The sequence below is a fragment of the Protopterus annectens genome, chromosome 12.part0 (assembly GCF_019279795.1).
Source record: "Protopterus annectens isolate FY-2018-M chromosome 12.part0, PAN1.0, whole genome shotgun sequence".
Lineage (NCBI taxonomy): Eukaryota > Metazoa > Chordata > Ceratodontiformes > Protopteridae > Protopterus > Protopterus annectens.
In genome coordinates this window covers 1,361,780,033-1,361,799,674 of record NC_056746.1, presented here as the reverse complement: position 1 = coordinate 1,361,799,674, position 19,642 = coordinate 1,361,780,033, and the positions used below count along the sequence as shown (strand labels likewise).

Genomic DNA, 19,642 nt, shown 5'->3' with positions numbered 1-19,642 from the left:
TGAGGGGTGAACTTTACCTGGCATACAAGGCATCCCTGGATCCTGTTTTGATGAACCTTTTACACATCCACATAACAAACAACATCAGAGCTACTAAATTAAAATAACTAAATTTTGCTTGCAGCATAAACATAAACAGGACATGTTGGAGATACAGTTATTCTCATTCTCTGGAACATTCTTCCCATCCATGTAAAGCAGAGTTCCTCCCTATCCCTATTTAAGTGCAACTTGGACCAACAGTTGGGAAATCGGAAATTCACCCTAGTCTGGCACCTATGTCCCTGAAGGACATAAGGCAGTCAGTAAATCAAAGTTGTGGGTCACATTTGGATTGCACAGCAAGGCTTTTAAGGACTCCAGTGGTCAATGGCCTAGTGTAAACCTATGAACTATATGACCGATAAACAGCGTATGGAACATACAGCCCCTTAGTTATTATAACCAGTTCAGATTCTGCACCACCCCACGGTAGGTTATATGTGGTAGATAAATCAAGTTTTGCTGAAATGCAACTTGATTAAGCTAACATTTATTTAGTTAGTTATTGTGTTTGCTAATGGGTAGATGAGCTGGTCCTGGATCCTTTTCAGCCATGACCCAGATGGTTAAGCCCAAAGGTCTTAAATATAACACAGGTTAGATGTTATCAAAAGAAAGATATGATTGAAGTACAGTGTCAAACAACTTAACATTATATGAAGCTTAAACTTTGTCATGGTCTGTTTTGGTGAGTATTCACAGGATCATAGGAAGTTACTAGGCTATTGGCCCCGAGGCCCTTATAAGCCTAGCCAAGAGTTTAGCCCATGTTTAGACAAAGCAGCACCCAATGCCCCTGTACAGCAGGGACACAGGTGGGATCCCATGGATTATTTTCTATTTCCCATCCAGTTATCCAGGTTGCATTTAAAAAGGCGTAAAGAGGTACTTTGCTTGACATGGAGAGGGAGTCTATTCCACAGATGGGGCAGTCTGTGGGACATAAATCCACCCTGCCAACAAGTCCTATTGATGTCACAGCCCAGGTTGAAGCCGTGCGTGTGGGTTACTCGAGTGGAGCTTGACTTGTGGATATGCATCAGTCCCATCAAGGTGGGGTCTGAGATCACCTTGTATGCCAGACAGAGATCACGTCTGAGGAGTCTGCATGAAACTGAGTAAAGGGATAGGGCTTTTAGCCTATCTGTGTATGGTAGCTGTTTGAGACCCTGGATTCTCCTCATGAGGAACCTCTGTGGTCTCTCCAGCTGCTGCATGTGCTTTGAGAGGTACATGCCGAAAGGTGCATTGTACTCAATAATGGCCCTTTTAAGGGAAGAATATTGGAATGTTATGATCTCCTTGTCCCTGGATGAGATAGCCTTACTTATGAGGTGGGCCAATTATAAAACTTTCCATACAATGGAAGCAACATGGTGCTCAAAAGTCAGGTTGCTATCAATTTGGGTGCCCAAATCCCTGACGATGGATTGTATGCTTAGGCCACTGTTAATAATGTGATATGAGGACACCACTCTCCCAAAAGAGGATGCTGATGCATTTTTTTTTGTTTTCAGCTTGAGGCCATGTTTCTGGCACCAGTCATTTGTTTGGGTGAGACGCTCTTGGAGGATGTCCATGTCACTAGGGGAATTTATGACAGCACCCAGCTTGCAGTCATTGCAAACTTGGTCACCCATGGCCCACTGGTTTCAGCCTGCACCTCAGAAAAGTATATCCCAAATAACAAAGACCCAAGACCGAACCCTGGGATATGCCACTTGATACAGGTCTACTGCTTGATGTGGCTTCCCCTATTTTGACTAGGTGGGTTCTATCAATGAGCCAGTTAGCTACCCATCTGGTGACATGTGGATTGATACCTAGTTGACAGAGTTAATTTATTATGCCCGAGTAGGGTATAATGTCAAAGTCTTTGGCCACGTCAAGGTAGGGATGTGCACCATCTTCCCCTCATCCATGACTTTTTTGGTGACTGTCTCAAAAACGTTGACCAAATTTAACAGACATGACTTCCCCTTGATGAAGCTAATCTGTGTGGGATCGAGTGTTTGGAGGTTGCCAATGTCCTTGTTAATCAAGTCCATGATAATCCATTCCACGGCCTTGCAGATCAGGCTATTTAGACTGATGGGTCTATAATTTCCTAGATCGGCAAATGCTCCACCTTTGTGTAAAAGGATGACATTGGCTGTCCTCCACTCAGCTGGTACAAAGCCGGTACTCAGGCTTTGGTTGAATGGGGCGCCTAATGTTGCTGCAAGTTCCTGCCTGAGTTCATGTAGGATGCAGCCTGGGATGTTATCCAGTCCCATGGAGGCTGTATTTCATGCCTTTGAGAGAGCAGTGATGACCTGATCCCTAGATATAAGGGGAAGGGGGCAGGTACTGGGAATGTCCTGATTTACTGATGGGGGGACAGAGGGGTGACATTTTCAATGAATCTGTCAACCATCAAGTTTGCTATATCTATGGTAAGTGTATATGCAGTGTCTTTGACCGCCAGTTCTGAACAGATCTGGGTGCTACCTTTGAGATTACGGACATATGTGAAGAAGGCCTTATGATTGTCTCTAGTAGATGTGTACAATTTGGGATCAAAGTTTTCTTTGGAGCATTTCACTAGTGCTATTATATGCTTGTTTAGGCTATGGAGAGATTGCTTCCAATTGGGCACCTGCTCTTTCTTGGTCCTGGACAGCAATTTTTTTACTTTTATTATAGAGTTTATTTATTGTAGATGTCCACCAGACAGGTTTACTCTTCCTTGTGGAGGATGATTTAGTCCTATCAGGTATTCCTGAATCCATGCATCCATACAAATGCTCGTATGGTGCTTTGGTAAAGTTTTGGATACTGGTGCCAGTTCCTAGAGAGGGGGAAGGGGCTGTGAAGCTGTTTATACCATCCCTCAGGAGGCTGTAATCAGCTTTGGAGAAGTTTGCTTATTTGACCCTAGCTAAAGGGGGTCAGGGGAGATGGTGACTTTGAACGTGACTGCTTCAAGGTTGGATCTTACCAAGGAGGATGATACTGCAGGGATGCTACAGTGGTTACTCATGTTGGTTAATACCAAGTACAAGATATTATCACCTCTTGTGGGGGTATTGACTAGCTGTTCCAAGGTGTTTGCATTGAAAAAAATCGATTAATCTCTGGACATTTGTGTTCTGGCATGAGTAGTTCTTCCAGTCTATGTTTGGTTAGTTAAAGTCACTCAGGATCAGGGTAAAGGGTTGAATCTTGATAGATTCAAAGAGGTCCAAATAGGCAGATTGGGCATCTTGAGTCAAATTTGGGGGCTGGTAGCTAGTTATGATTTGAAAAGGGGTCTTGTCAATGGTTAACTGCACCTGGAGTGTCTCCTGTGCGTCTGGTGTGTATGTCTTTAATACATATTGAAACTCCACCTCCTTTGGCTTTATTACCCACAGTTTGGAGTCTGAATGCATGACAGAATGAGCAACCAGGTATGGCTGGGGTGCTCTCTGCAGCTTTGAACTAGGTTTCTGTGACTGCGCAGACGTCAGCATTTTCTAGGGTTAACAATGCTTGCAATGAGTGCAGTTTCATGTAGTGTTTAGCAGCATGACCTTAATTTGTGTTTTATTGAAATATTTATGTTGGTAGTTTTAATCTCATCACTTTTTCTAAAAAGGGCACTATGGGGGAGACAAGTGCTTTTGCCAGAAGCCTGAAGCCCAAGTGAGACAGATGCAGGCCATCTCTGGCAAAACATTGTGGTCTGTCTATCATATTTTCCCAGGCTGTCAGGTACTGGATCTCCAAGGAATGACACCAGAAACTAAGCCAATTGTTAAAGTCAATCATTTTCTGTTTGTATTAATGCATCATTCTGGGTGATGGTAGAATGCTGCTTAAGGCTAGGGACACACCCACCTGGGACACATATTCAGTGAGTTCAATCATGTTTCTCTTCATATAGTCCAGGGAGGTATGTCTCAAGTCATTCACACCAACATGGACTATGACAGAGTCATAACAGTACCTGTTGTTGACAGACTTGAGAGCATGTGTGATATGGTGGACTCTGGCCTCTGACAGACAACCAACTGTGACTTTCTCCTCATCCAGCCTGGTGAGAGGCACATCTGTGTGCCTCACAATGGAATCTCCTATGACTAATATGTTGGGTTTATGGTTAAGCCTTAGTGGTTGTGAGACCCAGGTGTGTGAGCTATGCGTGGTATGTGGTATGAAGGGCTGTGGAGATCGCGTGCGTTTTTGCCTCAGAGGTTTGGTTATGTTTTTGTTTAGGACCTCCATGTATGTGGGTGTGGATGGTGTTTGAGGTGTAGTGATTGTGTTGACAACCTTCTCAGTGCCAGATATACCGGCTTGTGAGGGAGAGAGCATGGACTCTAGGTTCCTAATGTAATTGCATCTTTCGCAAATTGTGTTCCTAGGTGGTAGAAGTAGGTGGTTGTCTGTGTACATGAGGCAGTTGCTACACTGTCTCAGGATGCCCATATCAACCAGACTGGCAAAAGAAACTGTTTTTTTTTTTTTTTAATTTATTAAAATTTAAACTACACCAAATACAGACAACTAACATGTATGACATTTACTATACACAGTGGAGTGTACAACACAGCAGTAAATTGACTTGCAGCACACAGCATGTTATAGTAATTGTAAAATGCTTCCTAGTATTTGGCTAATAAAGAACACAAGATTGTCCAGCATTTGAGTTCAGAAGTAAATCTACTAATTTTCAATGTAATAGTTGCTAACACTTTGTCGCAAACAACAGTGGTAACATTTATATATTCAGCAAATGAAGGATTTGATTCACTTTTCTAATGTTTTAGAGTCAATTTTCTGACAACAGTTAACATACTCCAATGTTGGGAGTGTCAGAGAAGTATGTAAGAGTGGTACAGGATATGTACGAGGGTAGTGTGACATTAGTGAGGTCTGCGGTAGGAGTGACGGATGCGTTTAAGGTGGAGGTGGGATTAAATCAAGGATCAACTCTGAGCCCTTTCTTATTTGCAATGGTGATGGGCAGGTTGACAGACGAGATCAGACAGACAGGAGTACCCATGGACTATGATGTTTGCGGATGACATTGTAATCTGTAGTGAGAGTAGAGAACAGGTTGAGGAGACCCTGGAAAGGTGGAGATATGCTCTAGAGAGGAGAGGAATGAAGGTCAGCAGGACTAAGACAGAATATGTGTGTGTGAATGAGAGGGAGGATAGAGGAATGGTGAGGATGCAGGAAGCAGAGTTGATAAAAGCGGATGAGTTTAAATACTTGGGATCAACAGTTCAGAGTAATGGTGGGTGTGGAAGAGAGGTGAAGAAGACAGTACAAGGAGAGTGGAGTGGGTGAAGAGTGTCAAGAGTGATTTGTGACCAACAGGTACCAGTAAGAGTGAAAGGGAAGTTATCCAAGTGGGTAACGAGACCAACTATGTTATATGGGTTGGAGACAGTGCTATTGACAAAAAGGCAGGAGTCAGAGCTGGAGGTGGCAGAGTTAAAGATGTTAAGATTTGCATTGGGTGTGACAAGGATGGACAGGATTAGGAATCACTATATTAGAGGGTCAGCCCAGCTTAGACGGCTTGGAGACAAAGTCAGAGAGGCGAGATTGCATTGGTTTGGACATGTGCTGAGGAGGGATGCTGGGTATATTGGGAAAAGGATGTTAAGGATTGAGCTGCCAGGTAAGAGGAAAAGAGGAAGGCCTAATATAAGGTTTATGGACGTGGTAAGAGAAGACATGCAGGTGATTGGTGTGACAGAGCAAGATACAGAGAACAGGAAGAAATGGAAACAGATGATCCGATGTGGCGACCGAGAACAGCTGAAAGAAGAAGTTAACAGACTCCAAAGACAATGATATTGTGATCTTGTACCACATCCAGAAATTGGAGAACTAAACAAAACTTATAGATCAGATAAGATGCACTTATCTCACCATAAAGCCTTCAGGAAAGCTTGAACCTGTTTCTACAAAGGGGAAAATTACCCTAAGGTTGAACACCACACATTGACAATCAACTTTGATTGGGGATTTATGTCTCTAAAATCCAGTGTTCTCCTCTATATATAAATGATTTCAATGTTATGGGTTGTAAAAAAAATATGTATGAATCTCTATGAAATGAGCTTCCAAAATAACAGACTAGTAGCTTTATGTGAGGATGACAGAACTATATTTTTATTAAATGATTGTAATGAAGGGTTGCTTACCTTATATGTGAGGATGATACAATTATATTTTTATCAACTGAGGTTAATAAAGGCTTGCTTATCTGTATAGCATTGTCTCAATAACTGTCATTTACACAGCATTTATATTATTTCAATGATTTATAAATGATAACATTTTCTGTTACCAATATTAACTTTGAGATTGTTAGAAATGATAAAGAGAGGATATTCCTGCTTAGAAGAATCTGATTAACACAATTTTCTTTAATAAGCATTGTCTACAGTTCTATACAATAAGCCAGTTATTCATATCAAAGTCAAACTGACACATTAAATAATCATTATTTAATACTTTACTTTCTTTTAAGAATTGATTCCAATAAAATAAATCTCTTATCTTTGAAATGCCAACTTCTTTAAATCAAAACTACTCATATATTCAGATGTGAAAGCTGTAGGAAAAAAAATCTTTAATTATGTTGGCGATTCTTAAAATGTTGAAACAGGAAGCTTCACTGTTTCTTGCTATTGAGGTTTCCTTGCATCAGATCTAGTTTAGTTACATACTGTGTACTTCTTGCTATTGAGGTTCCCTTGCATCAGATCTAGTTTAGTTACATACTGTGTACTTCTTGCTATTGAGGTTCCCTTGCATCAGATCTAGTTTAGTTACATACTGTGTACTTCTTCATATTGAGGTTTCCTTGCATCAGATACATACTGTGTACTTCTTGCTATTGAGGTTCCATTGCATCAGATCTAGTTTAGTTACATACTGTGTACTTCTTGCTATTGAGGTTCCCTTGCATCAGATCTAGTTTAGTTACATACTGTGTACTTCTTGATATTGACATTTCCTTGCATCAGATCTAGATTAGTTACATACTGTGTACTTCTTGATATTGACATTTCCTTGCATCAGATCTAGATTAGTTACATACTGTGTACTTCTTGATATTGACATTTCCTTGCATCAGATCTAGATTAGTTACATACGGTGTACTTCTTGCAGTTGAGGTTCCCTTGCATCAGATCTAGATTAGTTACATACTGTGTACTTCTTGCTATTGAGGTTCCCTTGCATCAGATCTAGATTAGTTACATACTGTGTACTTCTTGCAGTTGAGGTTCCATTGCATCAGATCTAGATTAGTTACATACTGTGTACTTCTTGCAGTTGAGGTTCCCTTGCATCAGATCTAGATTAGTTACATACTGTGTACTTCTTGCTATTGAGGTTTCCTTGCATCAGATCTAGTTTAGTTACATACGGTGTACTTCTTGCAGTTGAGGTTCCCTTGCATCAGATCTAGTTTAGTTACATACTGTGTACTTCTTGATATTGACATTTCCTTGCATCAGATCTAGATTAGTTACATACTGTGTACTTCTTGATATTGACATTTCCTTGCATCAGATCTAGATTAGTTACATACTGTGTACTTCTTGCAGTTGAGGTTCCCTTGCATCAGATCTAGTTTAGTTACATACTGTGTACTTCTTGATATTGACATTTCCTTGCATCAGATCTAGATTAGTTACATACGGTGTACTTCTTGCAGTTGAGGTTCCCTTGCATCAGATCTAGATTAGTTACATACTGTGTACTTCTTGCAGTTGAGGTTCCCTTGCATCAGATCTAGTTTAGTTACATACTGTGTACTTCTTGATATTGACATTTCCTTGCATCAGATCTAGATTAGTTACATACTGTGTACTTCTTGATATTGACATTTCCTTGCATCAGATCTAGATTAGTTACATACTGTGTACTTCTTGATATTGACATTTCCTTGCATCAGATCTAGTTTAGTTACATACTGTGTACTTCTTGCTATTGAGGTTCCCTTGCATCAGATCTAGTTTAGTTACATACTGTGTACTTCTTGATATTGACATTTCCTTGCATCAGATCTAGATTAGTTACATACTGTGTACTTCTTGCTATTGAGGTTCCCTTGCATCAGATCTAGATAAGTTACATGCTGTGTACTTCTTGCTATTGAGGTTTCCTTGCATCAGATCTAGTTTAGTTACATACTGTGTACTTCTTGCTATTGAGGTTCCCTTGCATCAGATCTAGTTTAGTTACATACTGTGTACTTCTTGATATTGACATTTCCTTGCATCAGATCTAGTTTAGTTACATACTGTGTACTTCTTGATATTGACATTTCCTTGCATCAGATCTAGATTAGTTACATACTGTGTACTTCTTGCTATTGAGGTTCCCTTGCATCAGATCTAGATAAGTTACATGCTGTGTACTTCTTGCTATTGAGGTTCCCTTGCATCAGATCTAGATTAGTTACATACTGTGTACTTCTTGCTATTGAGGTTTCCTTGCTATTGAGGTTTCCTTGCATCAGATCTAGATTAGTTACATACTGTGTACTTCTTGCTATTGAGGTTTCCTTGCATCAGATCTAGATTAGTTACATACTGTGTACTTCTTGCAGTTGAGGTTTCCTTGCATCAGATCTAGATTAGTTACATACTGTGTACTTGCCTGTGGTTTGTGGGACCCAGAAAAAGAAGGAAAAGGTGAATTTTATTGTTGTTTTTCACCTTCTCCCTTTTTTCTCCAAGTTTGTACAACTTCTTTGTTGGTAGATATGGAGATCTTGGGTTTCTAGGCTTGTCGCCAGATTAGGGGGTACACGTAGGGATACCACCATGCAATAAAAAAAAGTTTTTAGTGTTATGTGACAATTAAACTGTTACTGTACTGTTACAATGTGTAAGTTTTAGTAAGTTAGACATTTTGTCTGCAATTAATTGTATATCAGTTATACGACATACAATTAATCATCATAAACCCCTGCTGAGAACATATATTCAGATATTATTTAATCAGTCCATGATCTATAAAGTGGAGGGCTCACTGGCACTACCAATTCATTACACGGTTCTTCCAGAATTCTTGGGTAAGTCTTATCAGGCCTTTTTCTTTGCTCCCTATATAATTTCATAAGGCATAATCTCTTTTCAACACAGTATATTTTCCTCACCAACAGCCTACTGGAAGGACAAGACTGAAGAGTGGGGGCCCTGACACTATAAAAGTACAAATCTTTAAAAAAAGTCTGAAACTTGCTGGCATAATTTTAAAATGTTTTTATGGGGGGGGTTCACCATGTGCACCCCCCAAACCCTGTTTCTTATATATAAATATATGCACACACACGCGCATATATATATACATATATATATATACATATATATATATATATATATATACATATATATATATATGTATAGATGCGTGTGTGTGTGTGTGTGTGTGTGTGTGTGTGTGTGTGTGTGTGTGTGTGTGTATGTGTGTATCAGCGTGAATACTACTCTGAAATCACTATAAGTGAAAAGAAAAATATTCAGAAATACAGGCTACAGCAGTCTTAGAATTAGTATATTTTCTCCCTACTCTCATTTAAATTATTGCTGTTCGGACACTTCCCTCATTTAAGGCCAACATTAGTCTGATGATCTGTTTAGATTCCATCTGCTTGGGTTGATGGCATTGCCTCCTTTGGTCACCTGCATTTCCTAACACAGTGCCTCCCTTATCTCTTTAATACTTTAAGTTGCCTTTTTTGAGAACAGCGGTGGTGCTTTCACTGTTTTGTACAGAAGCATGTTGCCTCTGTCTCTGCAGCTTTATCTTTTCATCAGAGTTCATTCACCCCTCCTTCTAGAAAGTTCCATACTCTTTGTACAAATCTCACAGCTTATCACAGGGAATTCCAAACCGCTGTTGTAATAATTACATCATTTCCACGGAAGGTAAAAGTGTGTCACCCTAACAACGTGCGTCACCCTAACAGTACTGCTTCTCTGTTCAAGGATGTGCAGTTCAGAAATAAAATACATCAAATAACATCAGAGTCTTGCAACACATCACTGTCACCATGTTTTCGTAATAGAAGGGTTTGTAAGCTTACGCTCACCCATATCAAGATTGCCATGCAACTAAAACAAAAAAGGTTAAAAAAAATAAGAGAGAGATTATACTATAATCCAAAAATGTCTTGCCTTTGTCTGTAGCGTGTCCAAGGTTACATTCAAGTGCTGATTGTGTGTATTCAGCTCTTCCACTGAATTTCGAACTTTTTCTATCATCTGTTGGTATTGCTGTAACTGAGTCTACAAAAGACGCAAAACAGAAATTAAATGTAGAGATGCATCAGTTTTAATAGAAGTTCAAATTGTTTTACCAGCTGATTACAGCTATGGTCAGAATATCACTTTCAGCTATTTTTTTTTAATTATTTATTTTTGTGAGAACAGGGCATTGCTAATGTTTCGTCTCACACTGAAGTAAAAAAAGCCTAACACTTGATTATATTCTTTGAAAATTCTACAATGTAGTTATCTACAGAAGTAATTAATTTAACTATAATTTTGACCACAGACTAAAATATATTTTATCACTGCAATTCATTTTATAACTTCCCACTAAAATGGCCTTATCCAATCCTGACATATCTTTCTCTCTCTGTCTCACATGCTTTGTTAAAGCCAACTGCCATTTTGTATGCAAACAGAGGGGATTGCCACCCCCCCTGCATAGATGAACTTTACATCTGATTCAAGTTTCCCTGCTTTAACTTCTGCTCATGGGCTTCTCCCTCTCCCTTTACTTTCTAACATCATACCATCAACTAGACCTCTTAAGATGTTTTCTGTATCACACAGCCCATCCAGTCAAAACCTTTAGTTTACTAAATGCCAGCTCAGCTACACTCTTCTACCAGACTTAGGCCTGAAATTCCCTTCCTATTCTGACAAACTAGCATTGAAACCTGTAAATCACCTCCTGTCAGGTACACGTTGCAGCAGTGGACACTGCACTCCAAGTACAGTCTTACTAACACCTTACACAAAGTATTAAAAAGTCCACTGTGATGGAGATTTACAGATATAATGTCAAAAATCAGCACCTTAAATGATGGTACAATACCTAAGCTATACAAAATGAAGACTAAGGATGCTTTGAGTATTTTACTAGATGTGTCTTCAATACTTAAGGCCTTATGAAGGTACCACCATCTTGGAAATACACTCTAATATCCCTACTTTTAAAACCTGACAAGGACTCAGCACAATGTGCTTCATATAGACCAATTTCATTATTAAATGTAGATTTTAAAATATTCATGAGTATCTATGCCTCTAGAATAAAATAATTTCTTCCAGTGTTGATAAACAATGATCACACTGGGTTTATAATGAACACGAACACTTATGATAATATTAAGAGAATACTGTCAATAATTAATTATAACTATCAATAACTGATTATACTAATAATTCAAAAAAAAAAAGAACTAAATTTGGTCAGTCTGGGTATCAATAATACATTTGGTTCGGTTAATGGGAATACTTACTATTAGTACTGGAGGAATGTAATGTTTCAAACAATTTCTTACAATTAATCAAACTTCTCTATGAAAACTCCTTTGCATACATTAAGATAGGCTCATATACTTCCCAATCAATCATGATTACTAAAGGTACTAAACAGGATTACAAATTGTCCCCATTGCTTTTTGCTCTAGTTATGGAGCCTTTTGCAAATTATATAAGATCAAATAAAAACATCAACGGCATACTAATAAATAAGGAGTTAATCTCCAAAATACAATTATTTGCAGATGACATCCCATTAACTTGGACTGACAGCAGTTCTTCTCTTACTGCAGTATTCCAAGCAATAGAAATATTCCAGAAGAAATCGGGACTCAGTTTTAATGAGAATAACACTAAACTACTACCTGTTAATTATAATATTAATAAAATACATAAGAAATGACAAGAAATGACAATGTGAAGTACGGTAAAATCACTTAACTAGGGATAATATTGACTATAATAATCCTTAATTATAATAATAACTTAAATTCCATAAAACAAACTCTTAATAAATGGAATACTTTTTCACTATGGAAGACAGACTTTCCTTAATTCAAATGATTAGCCTTCCTAAAACAATACAATTTTATCCCTTACCCTCTCCAATTATATAAAATAGTATTCTTTGTTTCTGAGATTTTTATGCTTTCTTAATATGCTAGTTGGCTTTAAATAATCACTTTAGAGACTAGACATCAGACAGTATTGGTCTTCCAGATTTAGAATTATATTCCTTATCCTCAACTGGTAAAACAATAATTTCTTGGTTAAATAACAATTATAATGCCAAATGGAAAGATATTCAGGGAGGTATTTTGTGCATATTCTATAATTTAGCAAAATCATATCATACTAAAATACCTACTAATAAATTTAATTGGTTAGCAAAAGATTACTTTATAGAAAATAAAAACAAACCAGTTAACTGTTATTATATTAATATGATAATGACCTCTTTTAAAAAATTCATTTCAGGAACCCTGAATATAAAGCATGGATTTTCTTTGCATTTCCAATTACCTATATTCAAAATAATATTAATACATTTAATTTAACAACAATGACCACATTTAAAGACAAAAAAACTGTTACACTGGTATCAATTACTAGACAATGTGAAGTTACAAAATGTTGACCATATCATAAATAAGTTTGAGTTAAGCAAAGATATGTGGTTGGAAACTCAAAACTGTAATCTAATGCAGCCAATAGTTAGAAATTCTTTCCCCACATTCAATGGTTTACTCATTACTCTAATGCACCAAATAAAACTGGAAAGGGATTTATATCTAACATATATAAGGTGCTTAAGAAATCAATAGTAAGTCACAGAGAAAGCTAATGGCATTATTTTAGACTTGCTAATAATAACTCCCCAAGTGAAGGTGATAAAAAACTTAATAGTTCAGTCTTTAAAACAAACTACTTCATCACTAAGGTGGAGGATATTCTCTTGGAAGTTCATAGAACCTTTATCACACCACATAAAGTTGAACTGATGTATAACAAAGACATCATAGGAAGCTGGAGATGTAAACTAAATGTTCAAGCTGACTGGCAGCATATGTTTTATAATTGTATAAAATTTACATTTTAGGATAATATGAATTCTCTTGTACAGTCTGTTTTTAATAATAAATTTATGCTGACCAAATCTCTTATTTTGATTAATTTGGTTAATTTGTTTAAATCAGTTTGCTCATTGGCTACTGTTATATATAAAAAAATAAATACTTTATGCATCACCGTTTAGCCAGGGTTAACTATTTCAGCGTCATAAAGTCTGCTCTTTAAATTTTCCCACAAAACTGGGCAGTTTTTTAGTTTTAGCACTCAAATCTGATTCTTTGAGCTCAGCACTTGTTCAGAACTCGTTGCAAGCACTAAATAAGCTACACATTACTACAACACTCAACTTTCCTCACTTGTCTAGAGGAAAACAGTTTTTAGTACTTAATAAATAAGCACCTATCCAGGCATGTCTAAGGGTCAGCTTCCGGTGTTTTCTCCTGTCTACCTGATGAATCTGGGCATCTTGGGGCAATGCAGTAATTGCCTCATGTACACAGACAACCCTCTACTCCTACCACCCAACACTACAACCTGTGAGAGATGCACTTATATAGCCAAACTGGAAGCAAAGCTCTCTTTACCCAAGAATGGACTAGACAGTCAAGAGGAGAAGGTAAACACTTGCACCACACCACACTCATCGCATAGTCCCTCAAAACCTACACCACCAAAACAGACACAGAGAAACACAAAACACGCACCTACATTTGCGGAGTCTCTCAATAAAAATCTGCTCAAGCAACAGAGACCTCAAAGGCAGAAATGGAAGCAACCTCCACCCCCAACACAATCCAAATGACACATAGCCCACAAACTCAATGTGCCACTCAACCACAGCCCATAAGGCATAACAATGTACCCAACACTCTAGTCATAGGTGACTCTATAGTCAGGCACACTGATGTTCCACTCACCAGCCAAAACAAGGAGAAAGTTACTGTCAGCTGCCTGTTGGGTGCCAGGATCTACCACATAATGCATGCACTCAGGACACTTCACAACAAGTACAAATATGACTGTCATTGTCCACGTTGGTGTGAATGACCCGAGATGTAACTCCCTGGACTACATGAAAAGAGACATGGAGGAGCTCTCCAACCTTGTAGCCCAGGCAGGTATGACCCTAGCCCTGTGCAACATCCTGCCATCACACAGAATGATACCACAGTACAAGGACAAAATGATTGACTTCAACAATTGGCTAAGCTTCTGGTGTCATTCTAAGGGGATCCAGTATCTGTCTGCCTGTGATGACATGATCAACAGACCACGATGCTTTGCCAGAGATGGCCTGCACCTGTCGCCCTTGGGATTCCGGATACTGGCTAAGGTTCTTGCCACCCCTATAGTGCCTTTTTTAGGCAAGATTCAAATGCCAAATTCACCACCGTAACAGGTACAAGCAAACAAAATCTGAGGGTAATGCTATTCAGTGCTAGAAGTCTAAACCTCAAAATGCACTCACTCGAGGCACTCCTTAAAATGGAGAACATCGACATCTGTGCAGTGTCAGAGACCTGGTTCAAGGCTCCAGCGAGCAACCCTGAATTACCAGGCTATAATTCATACCACACCTTTCGGCCACCTAACCTGGACCGAAACACCAAAGGTGGAGGTGTGTCCATATTCATTAAGGATATCCACACCTCCAGACTAGTTGCTCAGCATAATGCATCCAAGATTTTCCAAGTGCAACAAACTCTGGGCAAAACCACAATCCAAATTGTAACTTGTTACAGATCCCCACCATGCCCCAGGATTCCCACTCCTCATTTCCTGATGCACTGGAAAGTATTAGGGTACTATCCAACACCCTTATAATGGGCGATTTCAACTACCCCACCATTAACTGGGAAAACTACTCATGTACCAACTCTTTTGCTCAACGTTTTCTGGAATTCATAAATTCCAATGCATTGGATCAACTTATCCACACCCCCACCAGGGGTAGCAATATCCTAGACCTGGTCATTACCAACATGGGTGACCAGAGTTCCACACCAGAGGTCAATTCCTTGTTGGTCAGATCCGACCACAAGCTAATCACCCTAGACATCCACATCCCGCTCCCACCCTCCATTAGAGAAACCACCATAAAAGATTTCTCCAAAGACAACTTCACGCTTCTTAACACAGAAGTGGCAAACTTCACGACACCCATGCAGACTAACAGTAGAGATACGACTGCTGAATCCTACACAAATGCACTTTATAAGCACTTACACAAGTGCATGGATCGTGCTATCCCTAATAGAACCAAGATGCTATCCATCAAAAAAAGGAAGCCAATCTGGTGGTCCCCTGCCATAAACAAACTCTACAACAGAAGAAAGAAACTGTTGCAAAAAAGAGTAAAATCCCATGATTGGAGGAACTCCCTGGTCAGCCTCAGTAAGAAGCTGAGATCCCTCATAAAATCCTCCAAAGCTAGTTATGAAAACAAAATTATCACTGATTCTAAAGACAACCACAAAGCGTTCTATAGCTATGTCAAGAATCTCAATGGCAACACTCAGATCTGCTCTGAGTTACAGCACAATGGCACTAAATATACAGAACCAACTGATATTGCCAAGATCCTGGCAGATAGGTTCAGTGCTAAATTTACCCCTCTCTCACCCCCTAAAGGGCCCATCTCTATACCTGAAGAATGCAAAGTTCCTGTAATCACGGCTGCACAAGTAAAAACCACACTCTCCAAAGCCAAGAACACAGCATCTTTGGGACCTGACAACATCCCAGGCTGCGTTCTACATGAACTACAGAATGAACTAGCACCCCACCTAAGCACCATGTTCAATCATAGCCTCACCTCAGGCTTTGTGCCCACTGAATGGCACACAGCAATGGTTATCCCACTCCACAAAGGGGGGAGCCACCACAGACCCTGGGAACTACTGCTCCATTAGCCTAACGAGCCTGGTCTGCAAGGCCATGGAACGTATCATCATGGAACTTATAAACAAAGATATTGGTAATCTCCAAACACTGGACCCCACCCAGTTCAGGTTTGTAAAAGGCAGATCATGTCTCCTAAACCTGATCTTCTTTGAAGCAGTCACCAAAGCCGTAGACGAGGGTAAGGTGGTTCACACAGCCTATCTAGATCTCACCAAGGCTTTTGACACCATCCCCCACTCTGGAATTATAGATAAACTCACTAAACTAGGTATAAATCCCTATGTCACAAGATGGGTTGCCAACTGGCTCACTGACAGAACCCACACTGTGAAAATAGCAGACTCCAAATCCGACCAGACCAGTGACAAGTGGAGTATCACAGGGTTCAGTCCTGGGTCCTTTCCTGTTTGGTATCTACTTTTCTGAAGTACAGGCTAACACAGAAGGTCTACAGCTAACGAAGCTCGCAGATGACTGCAAACTAGGAGCCATAATAGAAACTCCTAACGATGTGGACATCCTACAAAAGGGCCTCACTGAGGCAGAAGCCTGGTGTCAAAGCCATGGCCTGAAGCTCAATGCCAAAAAGTGCATTGTCATCACCTTTGTAAAAACTCTATACCCATGAGCTACCACATAGGTGGTAGTCTACTTAACACCGAAAGTGTGATAACAGACCTTGGGACATAGGTGGACAGTAGTCTCTCCTTTGATAATCACATCACCACAATAGTCAGGAAATCCTTCTATGTGGCACACCTCATCACAAAAGGTTTCTCATCCAGGAAAAAAGAGGTCATTGTTCCCCTCTACTCGTCACTCATTAGACCCATTATAGAGTACAACGCCCCTTTTGGTATGTACCTCACAAGACATTTACAACAACTGGAAAGGCCGCAGAAATACCTCACAAAGAGGAATATCGGCCTCAAATAGATGTCCTACGCAGACTGTCTCAAAGACTCCAGCTTTACTCCATCACATATCTCCTACTCAGAGGCAATGTCTGCCTAACACACAAAGATATGTCAAACCCAGAGCTGTTGGACATGCTCCACTTAAAAGAAATCCCAATCCCTCCGAGCTACATGCTCTAGGGACCCAAACTTTGTCACCACAATAAACAGAACATGCTGGAGGGATAGATTCCTGTCCCAGAGACTTCCCATACTCTGGAACAAACTACCTATCTATATCAAACAAAGCTCCTCATTAGCACTCTTCAAGAAAAATCTTGATGATTGGATGGGAAATAGGAAATTCACCCCAGGGATCACCTCTAGGGCTCTGCTCGACAGGAGCACAAGAAAATAATTTTCTTGGGTGGCGAAAGCCAAGGAACCTTTTTGGCTAGGCTTATATAAGCCCTAGGGCCAATAGCCTAGTACCTACCTATGAACTACATGGAACTTTACTGGTTCCAAGTACTACCAGATACAGAAAAAAAAATTGGAAGAGCATAATGTATTTTACTGTCCTTCAAAGCCTTTGAACCTGGTAAAGCAATTAATTCTGCCAAACAGACAGCAGGCGGAAATGGAATGCCTCTCTGAAGAGCAAACAACTTTAAATACTGTTAGAAACTTCATCCTGTAACACTTTTCCTTTATAAGTATGGCAGAAGGAAGTATTTAAACAAGCAACAATGCCCAACAGGGTGTGGGTTATTGTGTAAATAACGCCCACCCAGAGGTGTTATGAGGCCTGATGCAACAGGGCCTCTGTACTCCTGGATGGAGTTATTTACACAGCAGCACACACCCTGGAGGGCATTACTGTGCTTAGAGAATGGGCTGTATGTAAAATTGTTGTGTTTTACTTACTTCATTTTTTACTACATTATTTTTATATATATATAATATATATTTTAATGTAAAGTAGTGCCTCCACCTAATGTTTTAAACTTGCTCTACTATATGTATTATATGTAGATGGTGTTGGAGGAACTATTTTTACATCCAATATATATATTTTTTTAAAAATATCCAGATATTTACTTCATTGTTTTTTTTTTTTTGGGGGGGGGGGCTTAGTCATAAAATGTGTGGTTTGTTGCCAGTCACTGGGGATTGAAGTCACTACATAATGATAAACACGAGTCAATACGCACCTTAGTGAACACCCTTCTTTCTCTCCTTGGAAGAAGAAAAGAAGAAAGAAGCAGAGAAGGGAGGGTATTCAATAAAGGTGCGTATTGATTCTCTGAATTTATTTATTTACATATCTGAATTTATCTGATGAAGTTCCGGTATTGTTCGTGGGATGAAATCCTGCACTACTGGTTTTAAGGATAATTTTCTAAATAAACCCGCGTTTTCTATATCCAGCTGCCTATTTGTTTTTTGATCGAGGTTGTATCCAGATACCTTGGTCAAGAGGTATGCAAACCTCTGAAATGCTTCTGCTGCTACTGTAGCTCTCACGTTTCACGTATACACACACACACACTCACACACGCACATGCACACACTTTTGCTGTAATTCATGCAAGTATGTATATACTCACATGCAAACAAAAGCTTAAACACATATATGTGCACACTTTCTTTCTTTTTATGTTTTTTTACACTCACTAAACAGCATTGCTTAGCGAGTGTAAAATAATGACTCGATCAGTCTCACTCATACTCTCATATACTCACACATAGAGACATAAAGACACACACAAATAAACACTTTCCTGTTTTTTCTTCTTCTCTTTTAATTTTATACTTGCTGAACAGCAAACATGTTGCTTAGCGAGTGTAAAATAATGGTGACCATTAACTTTCTTTCAATCCGAGCTCCACAACAGCTTAACACGTTGCTGTGAAGCAGTGGACTTGTTTTTCAGAGAGCATTATTTGTATATTATCACCTTGCTGGAAAATGTTCATTCTCCAATCAGGGTGCTGATATAGTGGTCGCCCATTCTCTAACAGCATTTAAACCTGTTTACCTTTTGCCGCTGTTCTTTGTCGGCTGGCAGCATATACTGTTAAATGGGTGAGACCCGATCTTAATATTGTGCAGCAGTGCTTAGCAAAGGCTTGTTTGAGGACCTTTCTGACATGTTCTATACACAGCATTAGATTTTACTTGAACATTTATGAGATTAGCCTTTTCCAAAAGAAAAGTATAGCTGTATGAGTAAATGTATCACAAGATTAAGTGCTCAAATAAAGATCGTACAATATAATTCTTTATATCTGGGAATTAGCTACAACTGGATGTCATTCCTTCTTACTTGATTTGTTCAGCTGTTGGAAGTCAGCAAAGAAGATATTTTTCTTGTGTGCAGAACCTCAGTAAGATGTTCTGCAGAAGTCTATCACCTTCTGTACGTTTGAGTCTCTGAAGTCACCAGCAAATGTGCTCATACATCCAATCCGGGCATCTAGGACTTAGCCATATTAGCCCTCCTTCAGAGGGGCTTGCCAAGTTACCTCAATTTTCCCTGGAAGGATAGGTCTGAAAGGTGAGGAAGCAGACCCCTACCCAATCTCATCAGGGGTTGGGAAGGAAGGAGAATCACCCCAAAAAGGGTAGCTCCTAAGATCAGTAGGAATGGGAGTTATACTGCAGAACTG

At 39.4% G+C, this 19,642-nt stretch overlaps 1 protein-coding gene across 1 annotated transcript in view; it reads right to left on the bottom strand.

Annotated features, from left to right (window-relative positions):
* The window catches only part of LAMA5 (laminin subunit alpha 5), a 1,615,491-nt gene that overhangs the window by 445,395 nt on the left and 1,150,454 nt on the right, over positions 1-19,642 (bottom strand). Inside the window, exon 50 of the mRNA XM_044090412.1 lies at positions 10,221-10,331. Within this exon, the coding sequence (XP_043946347.1) occupies positions 10,221-10,331 (111 nt within the window). The remainder of the gene's footprint in view (positions 1-10,220; positions 10,332-19,642) is intronic.